Here is a 26,933-nt window from a genome sequence, read left to right as displayed (position 1 = left end):
TTCATTGGGCATTTAACATTGTGATAACCTAGAATTTAAGATTCTGCCACAGATGACAGGCAGTTTTAAGAAAAATTACGTTTCCTCAGCTCTCTAAAACATAACTTTCAAATGTATCTACTATGAAAAGTTAAGTTTTCAATGCCCCAAATGACAGTTAAAAAACTATCCAAATGAAAGATTTCATGAGTGCATTAAACTTGACCATTTATCACCTTCTAGCCATATCCAGATACTGACCCTGAACAGGCCTAACAAGCTCTCTATGCTTGAGACTTGCCCAAGCTTAATTTTAACAGTAGTGACCACAAATCAGAAGTCTAGTTAGAAACACATTTTTATTCTTAAATGTGCCAATAAAAAAAAATCCCATTTTCAGATCATAAGATGTTAATACATACAACAAAAAAAAATTTACACTACTCTACGGATGTAAATTTACAGAGCTCTTAAAATATCCAGATCCATTCTGATTATTAGATGGTTCAAATAGCCTTCTAGGTTACACTTACATTGAACAGACATCACAAAATCCCTTATAATAATGTAAACAAAATAACTTTCTTCCTAAAAGGTGAATTTTTTTTCATTTCAGTCCATTCTTTCAGGACTCGCACTTCTACGAGGACTTCCAGAAGGTGAGCGGCTAAAATAAAGGAAAAGTTTTAATTATTGAGCTTATCAAGACAACACCAACAAAATACTCCTATAATTCACCCCACCCCCATTTTCTTTCGAGCTAAAAATATTGGTCTAATAAGTCTATTATCTTTTGTGCTATGTTTAATATAGATAAGATATAGTACATAGGCTTTAAAAAATGAATACTGAGAAATTCTAAGATGATATAAACTTTAAAAATTCTATGACAAGATTAGTAAATTGGTACTTATCTTGTCATATTACAGGACTGGTTGTTAGATTACCTTTATTTAAGTTCTATTAGCAGGTGACTAGAATCCTATTTAAGTTAATTTTTGTAAATTAGCCAAAACTATATTATTCCATTAATTATTGAAGTTTCTTTTTAACCTCATCAATCTTTCTTTTACATGGTTCTTAATTTTGTCTGATCTATCCACATACCATGAAGTAGGATAGTAGTCAAAATTGACTCAGAAGACTAAATTTACACATTTCCATTCCATCAATATTACTTGTTATATATGAAACTTGCCTGTTATTAATCCCTTGCATATACTATTTGAAGTTATAAGTATATTAATTCAAATGTGGCCATTTCTGGGGGTTCATTATTTGCACTAATCAAGCCCCAGCGATAAAATCATTAAACCATTAAAAAAAAAAACACCCTTACCTTCTGTCTTAGAATTGATACCAAGTATCAGGTCCCAGAAAGAAGAGCGGTAAGGGCTAGGCAATTGGGGATAAGTCAGCCCATAGTCACACAGCGAGGAAGTGACTGAAGCCAGATTTGAACACAGGATTCTCCAGTCTCCAGGCCATCAAGTTCAATTTTTAATTAAAATTTTTTTACTGTATCTAGAACCTTATAGGTATATATAAACTGTATATAGCACTGGTTCTCCGAAGAGCTCAAGGACTGCAAATCATTAAGAAAACCTCTTATAAAACACTAAAAACATCAGATATGACAGGTAGCATGAGGCATTTGTCTGCAAAATAAAATTCAACTTACCTTCTCTTTGGAGATGGTGATCTGGACTTTGATCGGCTGTCAAAACATGAGAAATTTTATTCAGAAAAAGGATACTTACTAGTTCTTTTCTAATAACATGTCATGAATAAGTATACTGGAAGTGACCATTAATGGACTAAGTCCATCATGGCATATATAAGGCTCTGGAACTGATGGCCATGAGGTTAAGAAACTAGGGCTCAGACCAAGTTAAGGAGTGGTTAGCAACTTCAAACTAATTTAGAAGTGATAACTAAAACTTTATTTTGTCAACTTATAACATTCCCAATTTATTTTAGCATAGAATAAAAATGTAGGCATTTCCCCAACATGACCACTTATTGCAACTAGAACTTTTAACGATGATTTAGAATACAGAATCAAAAAAGTATTCAGACCCAAGAGAAATCATGAATCATTTTTATGCGGTGGCATACTTGAAAAATTCTGTTAATATCCTTCGAATCTGGAATAATCCATTCGAGCATTTGGTAAGGTACCAAAACTTCTGATTTTTCATTTTAACTCCCGAGTCTTCAAGGAATATAAAATTTCATCACTTGAGCACTCTGATGTTTGGAGTTATATTTGAAAAAAGGGAACTGTATTATTAATTTACCCTACCTGCTTCTTGGTCTTGAGAGAGACCTGGATCTGGATCTGGAACGGGATGATCTTGGCAGAGGGGATTAAAAAAAAAAAAGGTTAATAATACTATTATTAGTTTTCCTGGCACTTGTGAGGAAATTAAAAACAGTTCTAATTTGGAGATGGTAAAAAAAAAAAGTCTTAACATCTTAAAGTAACATTTTCACCCCGTCTTAAAAAAAAACAACAACAGATTTTAACATGCCCAAGAAATCTTCAAAATAGGGATAACCTACACGGACAGTATGTCTTAACCCAAATCTACAAGGCAAGTTCCCCTTACAAAGCCTAGTCATTTAAAACATAATATGACTATAGAGTGCCTAAATGCAATGCACTACTGAGAAAACCATATTGGGAAAACCAGTTGCTTCACACATGGCTAAATTGTCAGTTTGTAGATTACAGAATGAACATGATTATCAGAATACTTAGAAAACCCTGGCATCCAGATTAAGAATCTCTGCTGAAAGTAGAAGCCCCAATTTTCCAGTCATTTAAAAACTTTAAAAACCACAATCTTACAGAATAGCCTAGGTCAGAAAGGCATTAAAATGGTAGTTAGGAATCAAAATATGGGGGCAGTCAGGTGGCACAGTGGTTTGAGCTAGGCCCAGAAACTGAAGGTCTTTGCTTCAAATCTGGCCCCAGACACTTCCAAGCTATGTGACCCTGGGAAAGTCACTTTTTGTAACACTCAGTGATTAGCTCTTACCACTCTTCTGCCTTGGAATCTATTGATCCCAAGACAGAAAGGATTAAAAAAAAAAAGCAAAACTAAAAAGTCACCTGACTAAAAACTCAATGTACTATCAATACTGCCTTCATAGATTTCTCAGTCTATTCTTTCCTGAGCCATGTCCTCCAAAATGCCCACTATTAACTAGCCTTTGTATGACAAACTTCAGCTCTTATTCTGCTGATTAGAGAACACTTTTTTCTCTTCAGGTTTTCAAATGAACTTGGCCATTTTCTCTTTTTTTCTTATTTGTGCATGTTGTCTGGTGGCAGAAAAGTATCTCTTGCTGGGGGTATGATACTAATATAACTCAACTTAGAAGTGTGTGGGGAGAGGAAAATTGAAACAAGTACAAAGCTCAGCAAGAAAGTATGGTTATTATCATTAAAAATGACCACGAAAAATTACAGAAGACCCAAGTTCAGAGAATGAGCTATATAATCCTAGAGCCTCTTGGGTTTCCAAGGAACTGAGGCTAACGTACAAGACTGACCAAGCTTTGGCAATTTCATCATTTTAAAATTCTGTGTCAATAAAATCAGAGTTCTCCATGGGGGGGGTGGGGGTAGAGGTGGGGGGGACACATGGCAGCCAGGCACTCAGGGATATCAAACCTCCCCAGTAAAGGACAGAAAGTGGTAGAGTACACTGAAATTAATTTGAATTTGAAATTATGATAACCCTAAATTCAACTGTTGGCTCTGCTGCAAGGTCTGGATGATTCTTTAAGTTCTAAAGTTCCAATTCCAAATCTATGATCCTATTACTACCTCTGAATTTAAAAAAGAAAAAACAAGATCAAGCAAGATGGAGGTAATTTAAAATCCTCTAAGGACATACACAGTGTATATCTAGTTAAACATAAGAAAATTCAACATACTGGAAATACCTCGATCTTTTTAAAGAACCAGATCGAGATCGGATCGAAGCAGACCTAGATCTACGGAGAGATGCTGATCTTGACCTTCGAGGAGATGCAGATCTTGACCTATAAAGGAGGAATTGTTAGATTAATCACTTTAGGAAATAAACATTTGTCTTCATAAGACAATTTTTTTTGAGAAAAACAAAAAACAAGGACCTACCTCCTACCACGGCTCCTGCTCCGTGAGCGAGAATACCTCCTACCTCTGGACCTTGAGTGAGATCGAGATCGTGACCTATTTTCAAGTCAGAGAAAACAAATGTTAGATTTAAAAAATCCACTTTTTACTAATGTTTGTGTACCTTTGCTGAAATCAAATTTCAGACAACTATTTAAAACAGTGTCTGTCAGTTGGAAATAAACTCAGGGCCTATTAATTGTCGAGTATTTTTTTTACTACCTAGAAAAGATTTGTTAAAAGCTGAATTACATTTTAGAATTACATAATATAAAACACTATAATGTGTATTTAAAATAAACCTTGCAAGTTTGCAGGTCGACCCTCTTTGGCCCAAGGTCTAGCAGATCTAGACGATCTAGAAGTATCTATAGCCGATCGCTGCATCTAGAAGTTTTCTTCAATCTAACGACGATCAAACTGACAGCCAAATGAGCCAGGTGAGGCTTGATTGACGCAAGAAGATTTTTCTAGGTGGGAATGTGGTCAATCTGGTGTTCCTCTTTCTAAACCGGAGGGGGGCCCCAATTGAAAGCCAAATTTACTGTTACGGCGATCACCGTCTCAAATTTTCTGCCCTTTAAAGAATAAAGTGAAGCTAGGTGTAGATGGCTCGAGGGGATCTGGCCTCTTATGCTGATCACCTCAAGGTCTAGGAGGATCTTAATTGTCGGATTTGCAAGGCGCCTCAGCATGATATCTTAAGGCTCGTGACATTCTGAATCAAGGCGACTGACTCAAACGAAGAAACCTGAAAGGTTTTGACCAGGTTGATTATTAATATATTAACATTTTTAAAATTAAACACAAACTGTAAAATACACCTGACAATTAACACATAAAAAGTTTATAGAAAAAAATAGTATTTTCTTCTTGGCTAACAAAAGAATTACATGATTAACCGTTATACCAACCGCTCCTTTTTTTCCAAATAAATACCTGCTTCTCCTTCTTCGGCTGTAGCGATGACAATCATAAGCATAATGACCTTTCTCTCCACACTCATAACATCTGTCATTAGGATCAAATGGCCTCCGTGCAGGTGGTCTATCATATCTAGATCTTCGGGGCATGCCTGTTGACAATTCGACTCTTACCCGAGAGCCACAAATCACCCTGTAAAACCGGGTATATACTGTATTAAGAATATACAAGTATATCCTATTATGTTTATTGTTCAGACCAATAAAAAACTCTAAGATACTAAAATTTTATACATACTTTCCATCAAGTCCTCGAACTGCATCTTCTGCATCTCTTGGATCTTCAAATTCCACAAAAGCAAATCCTGGAGGATTTCTGGCAATCCATACAGTTCTTAAAGGACCATAATAACTAAACGCTCTTTCTAATTCTCCTTTGCCAGCACCAGTTCCCAGATTGCCAACATATACTTTGGTCTCTGTTAAAAGGAAACAAAAAAGATTCCACATTAGGCAGAAGACGTTAACTCAATTTAAAGTCAGTCATATCCTAATGGCAAAAGGGGACATGATAAGCAGGGTGGCAAAACAGATTTTGAATTTTTAAGTTGCTTGTAAATCATTTTAAAATTTTTCTTTAAACTTTACGACTTCAAATAGGTCAACAAATAATTGTGTTCGTTACTTCCCTGAACCACAATCGCTCAAGCTCCAAACTCTCGCACAAAGGTAGGGAGGGGCCTTCAGCTCCCAGAGCTCCACCCACCTTCAGCCCAGAGCAAGGGAATGGGAGCTTTAACCCACTCTCGGGGGCAAGGGCCACAGCAGGCCCTAAACTGGCAGGAGGCCCCGGGGCACTCACAAGTCAGGTACAGGGTGGGAGCTAAACCCGGGTGTGTTTCTGACAAGGTAGGGTCTCTTTTGGACAGAGCCACAAACAAGATTTGGGAGAAAGACCACCTCCTGGCCAAAATCTTCACTCCCCCTCCCCCAACTATCGCACCGCAATCTCAGGCAGCGGCTGCTGCTGGCGCTCAGAAGTCGTCGCGCGCACCGCACGCACGCACGCTCGCTCGCTCGCCCGTCCGCCTACCTTCCCTCCCCAGGAGCCCTAACACGGCCTGGGCTGCAAGCAGGGGGCTACCAGGGGTTGGGGGGAAATAAAGGTCCCAGGACCTGCGCCACCGCAAGGGGCAACGTGCGCAAAATGGCAGCCACCTTCTCCCGCCGCCAACGGCGCGAAAAGGGGGGAAGCAGCTGGGGAAGGCCAGGAAGAAGGGTTCGCTGCAGCCGGCCCGCCCACCATCTGAGAACGCGGGACCAAAGGCCCTTCCTACAAGTAGTGGCCAGCGCTGGAATGCTTTGCTTCGACTGCTCCGCTCCTCGCCCGTCCCCCTTCCCCCACCCCCACTATGGCTCCGTGTGGCGCCAAGACGAGGTCCGCCATTACGCACGCGGAACAACCGTCTCCCAACCGCCTTGGGTTCCACTGCCTAGCCCATGATCCGTCCCATCCCGCTGCCTTGTTTCCTTCTCCAGCCTCTTACCTCCTCCATACCGCCCGTAGCGCGACATGGCGTCCGGCCTATGTGCTCGCAGCACTCCGCAGTAACCTAGTCTCAGTCAAGGAACTACCTGCCTCCAATCGGCGGTTCGAGCAACTCCCGGGTTCTCAGCGCTCAGGGATTGAATTTATATATCCGGGCCCCTCCTCCTTGGCCGTACGCATGCGTCATTTCGTCATCACGCGCGGCACAAAGGCGCGGGGCGGAAACGGTCGCGAAGCGAATACGGAAGGAGTCGGCACGCCACGGGGTGTGGGGGTAAAAAATGCCTAGCGGCGGAGGAATTCGTTGTCATGGGAACGCTGGGCTCGCCTGCGCTTGCCCCGCCTCCAGTCTGAGCTTTCCTCGCCCTTTCCTGCCCAGCCCTCCTCCCGCCATCCTCCTTTCCCTTCCCTTCCTTTCCTTCCCTTCCTTTCCCTTTCCTCTCCCCGACCCCTCAGCAGCCCTTGGTGCTTTGGTCATGTTTCAAGGTTGAGGCGGTATAGCGTAGCTGCTGAGACTATTTCCGCCGCTGTGCTGGGATCGGATCGAATGCGGGCCTCGGAAGAGGTCATCGATCAATCGATGAGTCAAGAGTCTGACCCAGGGTGAGGAGGAGACCGGCCCCCCACCCCATTCCCCACCTTCTTGCACCCCGGCAGCCCTAAGGAGGGGGCTTGGACGGGGAGGAATGACCCCCGAGCCCCTCCTTGTACAGGGTCAGAAGACCGGGCCAAATGTCGGAGCTGGAAAGCCCAGCAAAGGGCCTCGAGCCTTACTGAATTTGAACCAGAACATCCCCTCCTTTGCTGAGAGTGAGAAATGGCATATCCACTAGCTCCAGAGGCAGCTCAATGGGTTAGAATTTATTTGGATGCTAAATCTCTTCCAAATCCAAAATTGTACGTTTCCCTTTTTGGATGACCTTGTTAGGGAGCTCCTTCTTCTCACTGCACCTATCTCTTCGTTCCAAATGTGTCTGTAATCTCTAGCCATTGCTCCTGTTTTTCCCTCCAAATTTATGTGTCTGCAACCTCTATTCAGTGCTCCTGTTTCTTCTCTAAACTTACCTCTGCCAACTCCATCGCATCGATCTTATTTCTTCCCTCAAGATTTAACCTGTTTGCAATTTCTTCTTTACTCATTACACTTATGTTTGCTCTCTGGAGCCAAGCAGAACAAATCTAATCTAAGACTTTGTTACCCCTGAGGCAGAGATTCTTAACGTTTTGTTTCCTGGACCTCTTTAGTTTTCTGGTGAAACCTATGGACCCCTTCTCAGAATAACGTTTTAAAATGCATAAAATAAAATACATAGAATTACAAGGGAAATTAAGTATATTGAAATAAAGATGTAATACCCTCTCCATGTCCAAGTTCACAGATCTCCTAAACTAATCCGAGGCTTTTTCTTCACCAGGCTAAACTATTCCCAGTTCTTTAACTGCTTCTCATATGATCCCAAGAACTTTCCCTCAATTTGGTCACGCTTATCAATCACTGATAAATTAAACCCTCCCACGTGGAGGATTCCAGGAACTAAAATGTAGATTTCTAAAATGTGGTTCTAAAATGAACATATATAACATTACATTATTAAGGATCTACAATATATAGAACACTGAATCTGACTTTAGAAAGAAGGAAGGAGATACAAACATTACTAAAACTATGCTATGCTCTTTTTCCTGATTGCTTATAATCAAGCCATCTGTGAAGACATACACATAAAAAACTACTAAGGAACATCTTCACAGGGCAGCAATTAAAGTGCAGATTCAATTTCTCTTTACTAGCCACCTGTACTAGGTATGATACTTGATATTCCTGGATATCCAACCTCACCACTTCTCCCCAGTAAAAAAAATCTCACTAGTTGAAGGGCTAGAATTATTCCACAAGATAGAATAAAAACATTTCTTAAGTCAATTATCTTGCCTGGTATGACCTCTGGGTGTATGAGAAAGGTTCTGAAGGGTTTAGAATACAAGAAAAAAGCTAATCTTGAGCAAGGATCATTTATTTAGCTAAAAAATTATCAAGAAGTGAAAACCTGACAATCTGAGCCTCTTAGTAGACTTTAGGATTTAGATTGTATTTATTTTCATGTAGACTTAAGAGTTTGTTTTTTAATTTGCCTATTTAATGAAGTTTTGGTAAGGATTAATCTAATATTTGTAGAAATTTTCTTAAATTTCCTTAATTTGGACATAGTAAGAATTAGGTAGCCTAAGTCCTCCTTTGCACCTCTGGGGAAAAAAAAATTACTAAAAATTAATATTGTAGGGTGGAACAGGAAAGAAAATATTTCTTTCTATATTTTAATTTCACTTCTAAATCAAGATAGTTTCATTTTAATGGTGAAAACATTAAAAACCAAATAAAAATTTGTTTTCAGGTCCCAGGGCTAGAAATGAATGTTTTCCACTTGGGAGTTTTCAAATGAAAGATATTTAAACATTTGATTAACTCACACTTCCTTTAAAAAGTTGAGTTAACAAGTTTAGAGGAGAAGTCACATTTTATTCATATTTTAAACAGATTCAGCCAACATTTAATTCCCTAATGGGAATTAAAGCAGCAATAAAATCCCCTAAAGGGAATTATAGCAGCACTTTTTAACTCAGTCTCAAGAATGGAAAAGTGGAGAAAACACTAGATTTGGGTGGAGTCAGAACCCAATTCCACTGCTATTAATAGGAGTTCTCTTTCACCTAATTTTCCTTATTTGTAATGCAACTAGAACTAATGATATACCTGAAGAAAATTATTTGTAAGTATTCTTCTCCTTAAAAAAAAAAAGGCTAAACCTGCCAATAACAAGAAATTAAAAATCCAACATATAATTTAAAAAAACACCTGAAAAAATCATAAGCATGGTAATTAGAGCCAAAATAACTCCAAATTCAAAAGTTTCCCCAAAATCCAATATCTTCCTGATTGCTCTGTCCAAATATTTCCTGCTCATAGAATGATCTGTATGGTAGGAAAACTTGCCATTTTTTGTTAAATCTTTATAATGTTACTTATTTTGAAATTAATAAGAAATTTGCATTGCATTGTTAGATTTTGCTTATGAACCATCTAGTAGTTTAAGACAATTTAATCATTATACAGACATTTTCCAATTAATACTAATACTTATAACACACCACAATTTTCCCATATAATTAAAAATTCCTGACATCTTCCTACCCAACTGTTTCTCAACATCCAACCAAAAATTTTCCAGATTCAGGTTTCCAGTCCAGTTACAGTGCTTTATGCTATGTTTTCTTAACTACTTTCCCAGATGAGAAAGAACTTCATTTGAGTTGCAATATAAATACATTTGTTTCATATTTAGTGCCTCTTATAATACACTTTTGACCACAAATAAAACCTTTTAGGATTATGTTCATGTACAAATACCCTAAAGGTTAAAGGATCCATTTGGATAGATTCTGAACTAAGGATGCAATATGATGTTAATGAGGCAAGGGTTTGTTGTAGGAGCCAGTTGGATTCCAACAGAGAAAAACTGTTTGTGACCATTGATCTAAACCAAATTCCCTTATCTCACAAATGCCTTTAATTATGTTTTTTTTAATGAGGAATTAGTTAAGAGTATGGGTGATTTAGCATGCTGAGCACTCCTCATGAAAAAATATATCAAAATTTAAAATCTCAATTAAGAATGAATATTATCTACACAGAATGAACCATGATGATTCTTTTGGACTCTAAAATTCACAATAATTTCTCGTTTTTGTTTTCTAATACTGTGGGTAGCCTTTGTTCAAATTCAATTCATACTCTAGTCATAAAGTACCTACTATGTAGTAGTGGAAAGAACACTGAATCTAGGGACAGAAAAGAAAGATTCAAATTTTGACTCTGCTACTTATTGTCTAGTACTTCTGGCACATTACTTAATCTCTTTGGGTTTCAATTTCTTTATCCCTAAAATGTGGGGTTTAGACTACATGACCTTGAAAGTCCTTTCTAACTCTAAATCCATCATAAGGCTCTCTGAGCTTTGTCCTGGGAAGATGTAAGGGAAAGGTCAAGGACAATTCCTAGATTTCAAACCTGAGTAATTGGAAGGATGTTGGTAGACTCTCAGAAATAAGAGTCAAGAGGATAGAGGAATAGGTTTAGAGGGGGAAATGTTAAGTTCACTGAGTGGACAAAGGTCAGGACAGATCTCTGAGGCACATCTACACATAGGGGAGGTTAGCCCTGGTGACAACTCATAAAGTATATACTACCTGTGAGACACAATTTACAAGTTGAATCTTCTAGTTAAAAAAAAAAAAAGATTAATTTATTCCCCCAATAGAAAAAAAAATCATGAGGACACTTGGCTACACCCTTTATTTTACCAAGAATATGAATTCAAATAAAAATAGACCTACATGTTAAGACTTTTATAGTTTGTCTAAAGAAAAAGATAAATTTTCCCAGATCAGGATTTGAATTAGCAACCTGATTATACTCTATAAATAAAAATAAGTATTTTGGGTTGTTCTTTATGGTTCCTTTCATCTCTGAAATTGCATAATTTTAAGTTTTTTAAATTAAGTGATGATTATCTTTGCTAGCCAACACTATCTTTCAATTTATTCTTTTTCTACCAAAGCACTTTGATTAATAACACATAGATGAAACCACAAAGAAGGTATATAATATGTTAATTCTCTGGGAACAAAAGTCATTGAAATGTATACCCATCTAAACATTGTTGTCATCTGTTTGCTTTCCTAGTAAAAAGTTTTATTATTTCAGAAAGCAATTCTTTCAAGCATCAGTAAATACATCCTTATTGGAGATCACTGAAGTACCTTAGATCTGGTATTTAGATTATGATGACATTTGGTCTTTAAATACATTACAAAAGAAGAACACATACCAGAATTTTGTGTGCACATTAAATTATCTTGTAGCCTGCAAAGTTCAGAAAATTTAGTAATGAAGCACTGTTCATAATTAACCTTTCATCCCTGGAGACAAAGTGAAATATGCACAGGGTAATAATACCTCTTATATGTCTTTTATTTTCTTCCATATTGTGAAAAAAAGCAACTTTTCTCATATTAGATTTTATAACTTATGTAGCTACAATTACTGATGCTGGGAAACATAGCTTTCCCAATTGTAGGACAGATCAGGGTGCGTTGGCCTAGAGTGGATTTCTTAGGGAAACAGAGGAGACAAAAAGAATGTCTCATCTCCTAAAATGCAGTTAGATTTTGCTTACAAAACTCCTTCTCCTCTGGCACACATCCAAAGCCACAACGATACTAGTCCTTTTATGATTCCCACAGCAATTAAGTTCTTTTTAACAAAGTGTTTAAGCACCTACAACATAGTAGACCCTTAATGCTGACTGATTAGATTGTGCTAGGGACTTGTGCTACAAAAACAAAAAACAGTTTCTACTCCAAGGAGTTTATATTCTCCTGAGGGATATAACATTCAAACAACCAAGTAAATAAGCATAATTTGAGGAAGGGAAGAGCACTAAGAACTGGGGGGATTAGGAAAGAGATGTCATATCAGAGATGCTCCCAGAAAATGAGAGCTTAACCGAGATGAAGTAGAAGAGATAGTGTATCCCAGGCGTCAAGGTCAGGCTATATAAAGACAGAGAGTAAAACATTCCTAAAGTGTTGCTGAGATAGAGAAAATTGGAATTGTGGACTTCCCCCACCCAGGTCCCTCAGCATTTTTTACAGAATTTAAATGACACTAAAATAAATATCAAAGTCAGCCACAAAAGGAGAAAGCACAAAAGAGGAATATGTACCCTAAATCGCTAGCACTTGGCTTCAATGATGATTGAAGGTGGAGTTCATTTCTAGACTGATTATAAGTGTCTACTTTCATCTTTCCCCAAAACCCTGTTCCAGTTACTGCCATTTGCTGTCTCCTTGTACTGCCCATTAGGAAAAGAGCTTCTCAGAGCTCCTATGGGAAATGTCCTATATATTTATCTCATCTGCAAGTTTTCTCTTGGTGCTGTCATACTCTATTAGAATACTCCTTGCTCCTCCATGGCACTTCTAGACTCTATACATTCTTCAGCCTTTTCTCTTTTGAAGTCCTCCCAATAAAAATTTTCCAGCTGATTTCAATTATGATGGCTCTTGTATATCCCTAACTCTCCAAGTCATTCTCCCTCCTTTTTCAAGTTCAATACCTGGCTCACTATCTTCTCTCCAATTTCTTCCCTTTTATTAGGAGACTCTGATGTCTCCATAGATGCTTCCTTAAACCTTCCAGTTTCTCAGCCTCCTCAAATCTCTTGACCTGCACTTTTATTCTACTGTGGCCACATATAATTCACAAATTAAATCTCATAGTGTTTCATTTATTTAAGTAGAAACTCTTAACATTCTCCTTTTGTACCATAATCACTTATCATTCCTCTTCTCCCTATTCCTCACTCCTTCTAATCTATCCTTTTTTTAAACTTAATTCAACTTTCCTTCCATAAACAAAAAAAATCTTCTTTCCCTCTCATTTTTCCCAGGGAAAGAAAAACCCAACTTTTTTAGCAAATATGTATAGTCGAGCAAAATAAGAATGTAGCAAGTGTATAGGACAATTAAAGTACAATGAGAATCAGAGGAAGGAGACATCACTTTAATTGAATGGATTAAGGAAAACATTTGAACTAGTGCCTTGTAAAATGGGAGGATTTAAAGAGATTTTAAGATAAGAAATGTATTCCAACACTGAAGAAGTAATAAAGTCCAGGAAATAAAATGGATAAAGGCAAAGAGACAGAATTCATCACTTTCAGGTATATAATTTTTTATTATCTTCTCTATTTAGATGACTTCTAAAAGTCTATACTATATCTCTACAGAGTTCCAGTCGCTGTTTTCCAATATATGCTGAATATTTACACCTGAATGCCCTGTCACTTCAAATTCAACATGTCCACAATTCAATTTATCTTCACCAAAACTTTTGCCTCCTTAGCACCATTATTGTTCCAGTCACCCAAGTTTAATATATTTTCTTTATTTTTACTCTTCCCTCTCCCAGATCCTCCATGTTGATTTTAACTCACTTCAACAAAGCAATTTGCAATAAGTGACTGCTTTATGTAGGGTACCTTACAAGTTAATCAGTTGCCAAGACCTATTTTGTCTTTCATTTCAGGAATTATATCTTTCATAATTCCTTCCCTGACTTTCTGCTTTCACTGTTATCATCCTGGTTCAGGCTTTTGTTACCTCTCACTTGTATTATTATAATGGTCTCCAAACTGGATTTCTTGCCTGCTTGTGTTTTTCCCTCTACCATACTGTTTCCAAAAGCCTCCAGGCAAGTTCTAGCAAGTTGTAAAAGGTACAAGTATGGTTCCAATGAGACTGTGCCTGTTGTCTAAAAACTAGCCTGGCTACCTAAAAAGACATCATTGGATGATGGATGCTTTGGCTATGGAGACCCACAAAACAAAACAAGCAAACAAAAAATACAAAGTGGTCCTTCCTCCTATTGATTCTGTAGAACGGGTAGCAAAATGGTGCAAATGGAGACTGAGAGTACAAAGAATCATAGTTTTTATGTTGTCTTATGCTAGATGTTAATTTAATTTGATAACAATGTGAAATCCTTGTCCAATGATCAACAAATTGGCTTACTATGGGAGGGACTAAATCACATCACTATCAAGGTAAAGGGCATTGGATCAGGAGAGTTTTCTCATGTGTTAAATGAATGAATTTGTTTCTTTATAGAATATGGACATGCCTATTGGCACCTTGTTAAGAGGACAATGTCAGCTGCTGTTTGGTTTTCAGCAACTGGGTTTCTCTTCAGTATAATTAAATTAGCTAGAGCTTTTGGAAGATTGGATCTTCATGGCAGAAGCCATCCTTTTGTGTTAGCCTATAAAAATAAATCAGTAGATCAGCTCAGACATTGTCCTTTCCCTAATGAGAAGACAGGACAGAATAAAGCTGAACAGACTTGAATTTCTTTTGGGGATAGGGGAGGAGAACCTAGCATCCCATATAACCTCCCCACAGGATCTCTTAATGGCTCTTTTGAAGTAAAGAAGCCCATAAGAATTACAAATATCCAAAGCTTAACTATTCAGCTCAAGAGGATCACTAATAGTGAGTTTTCTTTGCCTAAAAGATGGGAGTAATTGGTGCAGCAACAGCATAAACTTCTTTTAGAAGCACATGGCTGTTTTATCTTTGTCTTTTTGTCCCCAGTGTCTAGCACAATGCTGGTACTTAATAAATAATTGTTGATTAATTGATGATAGAATTATATATGTTTTATTCATATGACCCAAGAGGAGGATTCAAGGATAATATTCTTGAATCCAAACTTATAAATTCCCTAGGAAAGATGATTTCTTCTAGCAGAAGAGGGAAGATTTGGCTTGGAGGTTGCCTCAACAGTAACCCTAAAATTGAGAGTTCATGATTTGGAACTTACAGAGAAAAAAGAATATTCCGTGAACCATCCATTGTGATTACTTTGTGACCCCTGAAACTGGAGAGTAGTAAGGGACTTAATTAAAGCCATAACTCATTCAGGTCACTCCAGCTATTATAGTGAGTTCACAAGATCATTGAATCATAGATTTAGAGCTGTAAGGAGTCTTAAAGATATCTAGACCAATCCTTTCATTATAGAAGGAACTGAGGATTTGAAAACAGGACCTCTTATTCTAAATTCAATGTTCTTTCCACTGCATCATGCTGATAATAAAGGTCTGATGGAAAAGGGGTTTTCTGTATATCTTTTTCTAAGTGTATTTGATTTCCAATTGGTTGGTCAGACCACAAAGAGTATGGTGAATATGGGAGAGGTGGTGTAGGACCTTGTGAGAAATCTAGAGAGTCACCAGAATATTAGGTTATTACCCCACAGATTACTCCAAATTCCCAAGGGGAACTATTGTCAGTGTATTTGCTATATCTTACCTGTAGTCTATTTGAGTCCTGTAAGTACTTTATATTTATATGTTTTCTTTGTTTATGGGTCATTATGAGTTCTTTGCATCTTCACTTTCTGTAGGATACTATTTTATATGTTTGTGTTACCTTGAGCCCTTTTATGGATACTGGTGACCCCTTTTTCCTGTATCTGTGGAAATCTAGACACAAACTACATTTGAAAATTTTCGAAAATAAATTCTGGAAAGACATAATAGGCCAAAGAAAAATGGCCCTTTTTTCTTGAGGCTTCCAGGATTAGAGCCAGTCTGTGTGATCACAGGATCTTGGAGAGAGGGCCTGGGCCATGCCTTACATATTTGTTAATATTCTTGATATAACTGAAAATAGAAGGTACAAAGAAGTTGTTGCTAAATGGAAGGATTATTCACAAGTTCTCAGAGAAGCAAATAGAGAATTGGTTTTCTATGGGCCATAATAAGGAATGCCTTGGAATGCTTGGGTCTCTTATTTAAGATGAATGTAAAGAAAAGACTTAAAAAAAAAAGGTTAACTTCCATATATACCAATATCTGTTGTAGAGGATAAAAAGGTAGATTCTCTACAAAGAACTTGATAAGAGACTTTAGATCAAGTCAGCATATACATTGATAATGTAATAGTTAAAAGAGTATATGTCTTAAACTGTAATAATTAAAATAGTTGATGTTGTAAACTGTAGTGAGTTAAAATGGTGGAAGATATAAATTGTGATAGATATAAGAGAGGATGAGTAAATTTGACCGCTGAAAATACATTTCACTACAGTGTCTTGGTTTTTAAATCAAATATAAGGTGGTTGCCAAGGAATATATTCCCAAATTATGAATATGCCCAAGTCAACTGGGTTTTATAGAGAATTTAATTAATAATACAATGAGTAATCAAAGAAAGAGAGAAAGAGTAAGAAAGGAATAAGTATGAAGGGCCTTAAGCCAACATGGCCTAGACCTGATTCTTAAGAGAGAGAGATCAGTCAGTCAGTCTTTTATCACTCACCACAAGGTTTGTCTAAAGCAAGGATGTCTGGGGAACAGAGTCTCCCCAGAGGGAGTTCCAGCCAGAGTCAGCCTCCCAAGGGACTTCTTCTCAAAAGATCTTCAAAGGGCCTCCTCCAAAAAGGATCTATCTCAAAGGATCTAAGGATCTCCTTCAAGGATCCAAGGATCTCCAAGCTTCCCATGCTCAAGAGATTCCTTTTCGTATATAGGGGTTTTTTTCCTATGTCACCTCCCCTAAGTTCTTCCATCTACCAATCACGGTAGATGTTTTCTAAAAGACAGCCCATCTGAATTCCAGCTAAGTCGACTAATCCCCTCAGTAAATCTGAACCAGAGAAAACACAGCTGAGTCGACTAATCTCATTAAGAGAAAACTTGCCCGACCCTTTTAGGTACCTAGCATCCCATTGTATCAATTCTAAAAAACAGGCATGGCTCAAAGAAGTCCTTGCCTCATCATAAGCATGGGTCCAAGTACTTTCATTGTTTAGCAAGGAGTTTTTTCCCCCAAAGCAGTCTTAAGTACGGATGGAGTAGAGGTCCTCCCATAGCAAGGAGTTTTCTCCCTTACAGCAGTCTTAAGTACGGGTGGAGTAGAGGTCCTCCCATTTCTGATCCTGGCGAGTTCTCACATCAAAATGGGGAATGTTTTCCAGTAGGGAATTTGTTCCAATGGAGGATTCCTCAATGTGGAAATTTTTTTTTTTGTGTGTGTGTGGAAATTTTTTAACATTCACAAGTCTGAGAGATTTCAAGATTTACAATAATTAGCAATTTCAATACAAATGTAGGCAGGTGAGAATAGTGAAAAATGTTAGAAAATTGATTATCAACCATTAAGCTGGTAAAGAGTTAAATAGAAAGAGCAAAAATATTTTAAACCCTGTTCAGAAGTATTATTCCTATATGTCACGAACACTATTTTAAGAAGTGACTCAGGAGGCACCCAACATGGCAAGCACCAAACAACATGACAAAAAAATTAAATAAAAAACTTTTAGTTACTGATTAGAGGTTACATTGCACAGTGGATAGAATGCTACATCTGTTATCAGGACACCTGAGTTTTGTGATCATGGACAAATCACTTCTTAGATCCTTAGTTCCTTCCTATGTAAAATGGAATTAATACTTTTTATCAGCTATCTCACAGAATTATTTTGAGGAAAGCACCTTGCTAATCTTTGTCTTATATTAATGTGGATATTGAATTGATGTTGAATCATATCAGGATCAGATGTCTGTATACTGTCAGACCATTAACTAGCAAAAAGCAGAATTAAAATCACTTTAGAAAAAAAGGAAAAAGATGAGAAGTTATTGCATGCAGACAATCTATTAATACTAAAATTGGGAGATGATATTAAATCTGATTATATAAATATAAACAAATATATATATAAATATAAACAATAAAAACAATTGCAAATATGGTGTGGCATAAAGGAGAGGTATGATTAAGGGATCCTTTAGGATGTGTGAAGTTCCTTATTCTATCTGGTAGATTTATAGGAAGGCTAGCCATCAGATGACTAAAGAATCAATCATACCATTTGTGACTTAAAAAAGCTCTAAGGAGTCAATCGTGCAAAGCCATCAAGAAGAGAGCCAACTATGGATGAAATCCCCAGTTCTTAAGGGAGAATCATTCTTTGTCTTTCCTCTAGCTTTTCCAGGTTTTAGCTGACAGGAGGAAATTTCTCAGATTTCCTCATCAGCAAAGGCAGTGTAGAGTAGGATCTATTCAGAAGAGAGTTCAGATGTGGAACCGAATTGAACTACGAAGAGGAGAAAGCACAGGAAGCCTATATGTCCAACATGCCTAACAATGATGCTGTGCCGAGGGGGACAGCATAAGAATACTATAAGAAGAGAAAAGATATCAGGGATCTTCAGTTCTGGAGATTTGAGTTACTTTGACCACATGTATTCCTTAGATGTATACCTCTGCAAGGATGGTTTATATATATGTGTCTACTCTTCCCACTAATTCTGTGTGTATTTGTTTATGTAGGGAATGTTTTTAAAACAGTTAATACCCTGCCATTTCAGTAAATAGCTTTACTTTGACCCAAGTGTTTACTGGCTAAAAAGATTTACTGGCTAAGGTGGTTTCTGGGCTCTTTTGGGTTTTCATTTACATGTGTCTCTTAGGGGACAACTATTCTAGTTTCAGGGTATTGTATGAACCTACATTACTTGTAAATTAAAAGGCCCAGAAACCCCACTTTGTTGATATCATTGTCAACAGACAGAAATAGCATCTTTAGACAGTATTAGTTTAGAAGATAAATTTAAGTGAAACACTGAAGAAGAGAACAATGAAACAATATGAGTAGTTCACAATATAGTAAGGAGAAATAAAGAGAAAAGGATACAAAATGAAAAAAAATATATACAAAGCTTTGCATGAAACTGAACTAAACAAGGTCACATGAAGAGTTTACATGGATGAAATTGGAAAGTCAGCAAACAAATTTAAAATATGATAGATATGCCAGTATTTCTATTAAAACTTTTCATTATCAAATTATTGATAACCCATCCTTCAAAAGTAGGAAGTGCCAATGTGGGGGGAGGATCTGATTTTTGCCAATATGGAGGACCTGTTTCTTGGTCTGGAAATGATGGGAACCTTAAGGTTAAACAAATATTATGTTATAGAATTTGTGATAGAGGAGAGGAAAGCATTTACCCTAGATTTTGGAGAAAAGATTTCAAAGGGGTCAGAGAGAGAAAATATTGGATTCCATGGACTAAAATTCTTTAGGGTAAGATGGGAGAGATGGTAAGCTATAGGAATGAAGTCCTGAAGACAGAGAACTAGATATTAAAATATCATATTCTAGTTAGAATATAATGATATAATCTAATTAGAATATTCTGTCTTTAAAGAGACAGATATGGATACCCAGGGAACTCATCAATTGACTCTTTAAAAGGAATGTACAAAAGACACAAAAGGAATAACCAAGGAAGACTACAAAGGCTTAGCTGGCATGTAAAAATAGTATTAGGAGGGATGTGCTAATTCTATTGGTGGTGTGAAGTGGTCCATTTGTTCTAAAAAGCAATTTGGAACTATGCCCCAAAGTCCCCAAACTCTGTATATTTGATTTAGTGATAGAGGGACCAAAGAAAGAATCTGCAGAAAAATATTTATCATAGCACCTTTTCGTGTAGCAAAGAATTATAAATTCTCATCAATTGAGTAGTGACAGAACAAATGATAATATATGAAATTAATGGAATGTTATTGTTCTATAAGAAATGATGAAAGGGATGAAATTCAGAGAAAGCAGGGAAGATTTGTGTAAACTGAAGCTTAAGCCCCCAAATGGAGAATTATTATATGATGTTCCATGCTAGCATAAGAGGCTAGCATAAGTGGTGAGAGTTAGAAGAGTTGAGAATCTTACCTTCTGGTTTCCAGCTTTAAAGGGGAATACATACAGCACCAGTTTCTCTTTTGGGAGAGATCCCTGAAGGAAAAAGACTCAAGGAAGAAGCATGGCCCTTTCCCCAGCTTACCATACTAATAAGGGGATTCAGGGGAATTTCTAGCTCTCTGTCTCTCTGTCTCTGTCTCTGTCTCTGTCTCTGTCTCTCTCTCTCTCTCTCTCTCTCTCTCTCTCTCTCTCATTCTCTTTCTCTTTCTATCTCTAATCTTATCCTTTCCTTTTAAAGAAATAATGGTTAGGACAATGGTTTGAACCTAAAAATTATTTTCCCTAGACTAATAAAGTATTAAAAGGTACAGATACAATTTTTTTTTAAATTTAAACCCTTACCTTCCGTCTTGGAGCCAAGGCTCCAAGGCAAAAGAGTGGTAAGGACTAGGTAATGGGGGTCAAGTGACTTGCCCAGGGTCACACAGCTGGGAAGTGTCTGAGGTCAGATTTTAACCTAGGACTTCCTGTCTCTAGGCCTGGCTCTCAATCCACTGAGCTACCCAGCTGCCCCCCCCCCCCCCAGACAGATACAATTCTTATCCAGGGACAGATAGCTGTAATTCTTATCCAGTACCCCTCTCTGAGGAGAACAGAATGGCTGGTCTTATGACCCCAATCTCCTGCCAAAAGTTTTCTTAGAGAAAAATGGGCAGAATAGAAGAAAGACATCTTCTACTCACACTTCTCTATGAGTCACATCTAGTCAAACCCATTTAGACGCACATAGTAGTAGTCTCTCGGTAACCGAGGATGACAATTGTCTTTGTGTGTTTTCAACTATGATAGATGAGTGTGCACAAAGGCACTTGTGTGTGAAGGAGATTTAAGTGGAAAAGTCGATGCACCAGAGACAGTCCCACTCTCTCGGAGTTGGAAGCCTGGGTCTAGTGGCACGAAAAGTCGTTACACCTGGAGACTTCCTCAGCTGCACTGGATGGCCGTGTTGTCTTTTGTGCTCCAACATGCCCTAAGCCCTCCACAGTGCTTTGCTGCATAGCCATCTCAGCCGTTGAACCTTCTTATTGGTTTCTTCTGTCTGTTCAGCCGAAGCAGTCTTCACATGCTGGGTGAGCAAAGCCCTGGTTCACCAGGGGTCGATGACGACCCGATGGCTACCCTCACAAGGTTTGGCCAGCCTGTCGAAGCTGTTGCCCAGGGTGTGGCCGCTGCTGCATGCTAGCAGCTACTGGGAGCCACAAGTGAGAGCTGGGTGTCAGAGGCTGGAGAGCTGCTCTAGGAGGGCACGACAAGCTCTCTATACCAGAGATACTACCCCTCCCTGAGCACCCCATACACCCCAGACGCACATAACCTATATGAGAAATACATACTTTACATTTGTACTAATTGATAAAGTGAACCGAACCAGAACATTTATACCAGGACTACATTATAAACTAAAACAACTAGAAGAATTAAGAGCAACGACCAGTCAGTGGTTCCAAAAGATCCATGATGATTCATGCTCTTCAGCCTGGAAGTACAGAATGAGATATGCATTTTCAGATTTGTTTTGTGTAACTATTTGTCATAAAGGAAAGGATAATGAGCAGATGAGAACGGTTCATTCCAGTGACCATGAAGGAAGCTGAAGCAGGCACTGTGGAAAGCTTAGAGGTTAGCCATTGAAGACACCATTGTCATCCACTGCATCCCAGGCCATCAGCTGTCATCTCAACTTTTGCCCTCTCACTAGAGTTGGATGACCCTGGAAGAGAATTCAAGGTTAAAGATTTTGCACAAAGTTGCCTTACTCGTGCCAGTCAAGACATCAGCCTCATGTTGTCATTGGTCCTCTTTGAAAATGAAAGCCAACCAATAAGGGAAGGCTTTTATTTTTTTTAGAGAGATGAAAAGTTGAGGAGAGGAGAAGCAATAGTAATAATTTTGAAAAAGGAAGGGAAGGAAAGAGATCCCTGAAAAAATAAACATAAGAAAGTTCAGAAGAGGCTACAAACAAGACATTGTTGAAACTACTATATTAAATTAGAAACTTGCAAAAAAAAATCAAGGCATATCTAGTGGATATAGCCTTCTGTTCTTTGTATAGGGAAATGTTTGCTTTTGTTGATGTTTGTCAAGTTCATAATAAAAAGGAAAATACAAAATAAAAGAATACTGTCAGGAATATCAGAAATATTAAAGGATTTTTTAAAATATAGGGATAAAGAAAATTGAAGAAGATGATAAGACAACAATAATATGATAGACGATAGACTTTTTCTTATTTTACTTCTATTTTCTCTTCCAAAGAGGAGGTTCTTAATAATGATAAATATGGAAGTATGTTTTGCATGATAATATATAATCCACTTCAAATTGTTTACCATCTTGGGTAGGGAAAGGGCAGGGAGATGGAGAGACAAATTGAATCATCATTTAGGAAAATGTTGAAAATTGTTGTTACATGTAATTGAGAAAATAAAATATCTTTGAACAAAGAAGGGGATCTTTGAACTGGAAAGGGCAGATCAAAAATGGTCCAAGGAGTAATATTAGAGATAAGGAGAGAGAGAGAAAAGTACCTGTTGAGTTTATGTCTCCAGAATTGATGGACAACAATATTAAGTACTGGAAAAAAAAACACAAACAGGCAGTTGTGATTGCTGAGTTAGTCTGTGATCTTTGAACAATTATGGTTGAACAAGATTGGGAACACACAAATGTTTCCATTTTCAAAAAAGGGAAAATAATGGAATCTATAAACAATAAGCTAGTGTTTTTTACTTTGATTCCAGGCAAAATTCTGAATAATAATAACAGATGATTAGCAAAAATTTACAAAAGTAATTGGTGATTGTAAAGAGACATTACCTCATTAAAAATAGGTTTGCCAAACTACCCTCATTTCCTTCTTGGACAGAGTTGTTTTTAGGCTAGTAAATAATGCAGATACAATTTACCTATATTTAATTTATCTTTTAAAACCCTTACCTTCTGTCTTAGAATTGATACTAAGTATTGGTTCCAAAGCAGAACAGTAAGGGCTAGACAACAAGTTAAGTGACTTGTCCAGGGTCACACAGCTAGAAAGTGTTTGAGGTCAAATTTGAACCCAGGATCCCTCATTTCTAGCCTGTCTATCCACTGAGCTACCTAGCTGCCCCAATTTGCCTATATTTTAGCAAAGCATTTGATAAAGGGTCATATTATTGTGGCCAGAACTGAGAGGTATAGGTAAGACAATAGTACAATTAAGCTGATCCAGAACTGATTGAACAGTCAAAACCAAACAATAATCATTAATGGTTCACTGTCAATTTAGAATGAAATCTTCAGTCGAACAAAACAATCTGCTGTTGAACAATTTTGTCAATTGTTTGGATAATTTGTAAATGGCATACTTATTCAATACTTAAACAAAAAATGAAATGGGATAGTTAGCTCATTTAATGATAGCCAGGATCTAAAAATATCTTGATAGGCTATAATATTAGGCCAAATCTAGTAAGATTAAACTTAATAAACTCAAATACACAGTGAGGAAATGTGGCAAGATGGAATTTTGTCCAAAAAAGATGATAGAAGGAATTCCTTACTAGGAAATTTCTTATACAAATGAAATCATGGTTCTAGACCAAAATTAAAAAAAAAAATTGTAAGGCTTAAAGTCAAAGGAACTAGAAATCAACCCTACTAATTTCATATTGCCTTTCTGACCTGGGCCAGATTATTTCACTGTTCTATTTCATAGTTTCCCCCTCTGTAAGATGAGAGGTTTGGGCTAGATGACCTCAGAGTTCTCTTTTAGCTCTAAATTTGTGATTCTATAATCTGTGGATTTAGTATAATACAAGACCAATATGTATAAGCATGTAGTATATAGTATATAGTATATAGCAATCAAAAAGCTAATGTCATCTTGGGCTGCATTAAGAATCAGTCCCAAGAACTAGGGAGATAACAATACCAATGTATTTTATGGGAAGATATACACAAGAATCTCAGAAAAGGTAAAAGTGTGTAAACAAATAGTTCTTAAAAGAAAAATTGCAAACAACCATATGAAAGTTTGCGTTTAATTTCTAATAAGAAACTGCAAATCATAACTCTGAAGTACTTACTGTGCCTTATACTCAATAAGTTGGCAAAGCTAATAGATAATAGAAATATTTGATGTTTGAGGGATTCAGAGAAGTCAAACTAATACATTATTAGTGGAGCTCTCCCATCTTCCTGTAAAGTAATTTGGTAGTATGATTTAAATAGTAACTGAAATGCCCATGCTCTTTAGTCCAGAGATCCCACTGAAAGCATATATCCCAAGGAGATCAATGAGGAAACAAAACTATCACTCTTTGTAGATGATATGATGGTATACTAGAGTATCAACCAAAACAGTTATTGAAATAAGCAACTTTAGCAGAGTTACAGGATATAAAATATATATATATAAATACAGGATATAACCCTCATAAATCATTAGCATTTCTATATATTACCAACAAAATCCAGCAGCAAGACAGAGAGAGAGGGGGGGGGAGGGAGGGAGAGAGAGAGAGAGAGAGAGAGAGAGAGAGAGAGAGAGAGAGAGAGAGAGAGAGAGAGAAAGACAGAGACAGAGACAGAGACAGAGACAGAGACAGAGACAGAGAGATTCCATTTAAAATGAGTAGACAATATAAAATACCTGGGGTCTATTTGCCAAGACAAACCTAGCAAGTATATGAACATAATTATAAAACATTTCTCTCACTAAGTCAGATCTAAACAACTGAAAAGGCATTGATTAATTGATCATGGAGAGGCAGAGTCAAATGCAATAAAAATGACAATTCTCTCTAAATCATAGTGTCCTAAAAGTGACATACAATATTGCCAAAAATTTATTTCATAGAGCTAGAAAAAATAAAAACAAAATTTATCCAGAAGAACAAAAGGCCAAGAATATCAAGGAAATTAATGAAAAAGAATGTGAAGGAAGGTGGTCTAGTTATACTGGATCTCAAACTGTACTATAAAGCAGTAATCATCAAAACAATCTGGTACTGGATAAAAAATAGAGTAATAGATCAATGGAATAGATTAGATACACAATACATAGTAGAAAATTATTTAAGTAATTTAATGTTTAATAACCCCAAAGATCCAAGCTTTGAGGACAAGAATTCACTAGTTGACAAAAACTGGAAAACAATATGGCAGAAACTAGGTATAGATCAACATTTCATACTCGTAAACTGAGATGAGATCAAAATGACTACATAATTTAAAAATAAAGGGTACTACCATAAGCAAACTAGTGAAGCATGGAATATTTTACTTATATCTATGGATAAGGGAAGAATTTATGACTAAAGAAGAGAAAAAGAGCATTAAAAGATAGAAAATGGATAATTTTGTTTACATTAAAAAAAAACATTTTTGGTTTGAATACACAAACCAATGCAACCAAGATTGGAAGGAAAAAAAGAAAACTGAAGGGGAAGGTTTTTATAGCATGTGTCTCTGACAAAGACCTCATTTCTCAAATATATAAAATCTGAGTCAAATTTATAAGAATACAAGTTATTCCCCAATTGATAAATGGTCAAAGGATCTGAACAGGCAGTTTTCTGACAAAGAAATCAAAGCTATCTGTAGTCATGTGAAAAAATGCTCCAAATGACTTTTTCTTCTCTTATTGCTATAGATAGCATTTCTAGTACAATACTAGATAGTAATGGTGATGTGGGCATCCTTGCTTTAGCCCTGATCTTCTATAGATAATATTTATTGATAGGTTTAGATAGATACTAATCATTTTAAGGAAAGCTCCACTTATTCCTATACTCTCTAGTGTTTTTAATAGGAATAGGTGGTGTATTTTGTTAAAAGCTTATTCTGTATCCATTGAGATAATCATATGATTTCTATTGGTTTTGTTATTGATATAGTCAATTATACTGATAGTTTTCCTAATATTGAACAATTCCTGCCTTCTTTGAATGAATCCCACCTGATCATAGTGTATTATCATTGTGATAGATTGCTATAATCTTTTTGCTAGTATTTTGTTTTAACTTTTGGGGTCAATATTCATTAGGGAAATTGGTCTATAGCTTTCTTTGTTTTGCTCTTCCATGGTTTTGATATTTAGTATCATACTTGTGTTGTAAAAGGAATTTAGTAGGACTTTTCCCACTTTTTCCAAATTATATATATATATATATATATATATATATATATATATATAAATATATATATATATAAATAATTCATCTGGTCCTGAAGATTTTTTTCTTACAGAGTTCATTAATGGTTTGTTCAATTCCTTTTTTCTGAGACAGAGTTATTTCAGTATTCTACTTCCTCTTTTGTTAATCTGGGCAATTTATATTTTTGTAAATATTCATCAATTTCACTTAGATTGTTAGTTATTGGCACATAATTTGGCAAAGGAGTTCCTAATAGTTACCTTAATTTCCTTTTTGTTGGTCGTGAATTAATTTTTTTCATTTTTGATAATAGTAATTTGGTTTTTTTAAATCAAATAACCAATGGTTTATTATGCTTTTAACCAGCTCCTCATCTTATTTATTAAGTCAATGGTTTTCTTACTTTCTTTTTTAAATTAATTTATTTAGTCAATTTAGAACATTATTCCTTGGTTGCAATAATCACATTATTTCCCTCCCTCCCCTCCACCCACCCTTCCCGCAGCCGACATGCAATTTCATTTTGCTTCTGTCCTTGATCAGAACCTATTTCCATGTTGTTAATGTTTGTACTAGGATGTTCATTTAGAGTCTACATCCCCAACCATATCCCCTCCACCCATATATTCAAGCAGCTGTTTTTCTTCTGTGTTTCTACTCCCGCAGATTTTCCTCTGAATATGAATAGTGGTTTTTCTCATAGATTTCTCCAAGTTGTTCAGGATCACTGCATTGCCACTAATGGAGAAGTCCATTATATTCAGTTGTACCACAGGGT

The 26,933-nt window shown here is 36.8% G+C and overlaps 2 protein-coding genes across 4 annotated transcripts in view; one reads left to right on the top strand and one right to left on the bottom strand.

Annotated features, from left to right (window-relative positions):
* Window positions 1–319: 319 nt before the first annotated feature.
* SRSF7 (serine and arginine rich splicing factor 7) lies at window positions 320–6,825 on the bottom strand. Of its 2 annotated transcripts, none has more exons than XM_007477016.3 (8): window positions 6,621–6,825; window positions 5,372–5,552; window positions 5,090–5,266; window positions 4,133–4,207; window positions 3,928–4,035; window positions 2,285–2,335; window positions 1,661–1,696; window positions 320–646 (listed from the first exon to the last, which is right to left on the bottom strand). In XM_007477016.3, exons 1-8 carry the CDS (start codon window positions 6,646–6,648, stop codon window positions 592–594), a joined length of 711 nt encoding a protein of 236 aa, XP_007477078.1. In that variant the 5' UTR covers window positions 6,649–6,825; the 3' UTR covers window positions 320–591. The 2 variants fall into 2 exon arrangements, with proteins under 2 accessions (XP_007477078.1, XP_001362853.1); XM_001362816.5 differs by having other exon boundaries at window positions 3,937–4,035; window positions 6,621–6,791.
* A 78-nt stretch (window positions 6,826–6,903) lies between these two features.
* LOC100011118 (tetratricopeptide repeat protein 39B-like) overlaps window positions 6,904–26,933 on the top strand; it is a 30,375-nt gene continuing 10,345 nt past the window's right edge. Inside the window, exon 1 of one of the 2 annotated variants that reach the window (XR_008911153.1) lies at window positions 6,904–7,225. The gene's annotated coding sequence lies outside the window, so the exon portion shown is untranslated. The remainder of the gene's footprint in view (window positions 7,226–26,933) is intronic. The other variant, XM_001364774.4, reaches the window with a different exon arrangement.

This window comes from Monodelphis domestica, chromosome 1 (assembly GCF_027887165.1).
Source record: "Monodelphis domestica isolate mMonDom1 chromosome 1, mMonDom1.pri, whole genome shotgun sequence".
Lineage (NCBI taxonomy): Eukaryota > Metazoa > Chordata > Mammalia > Didelphimorphia > Didelphidae > Monodelphis > Monodelphis domestica.
Note: the sequence above shows the minus strand (reverse complement) of the source record. Positions and strands in the feature narration are given on the sequence as shown.

Coding starts and splice junctions, on each gene's coding strand:
- SRSF7 (XM_007477016.3), bottom strand. CDS start 6,648: ATGTCGCGCTACGGGCGGTATGGAGGAG. Junction 5,553..6,620: donor CTACGGGCGGTATGGAGGAG/GTAAGAGGCTGG, acceptor TCCTTTTAACAG/AGACCAAAGTATATGTTGGC. Junction 647..1,660: donor TCACCATCTCCAAAGAGAAG/GTAAGTTGAATT, acceptor CCTTTATTTTAG/CCGCTCACCTTCTGGAAGTC.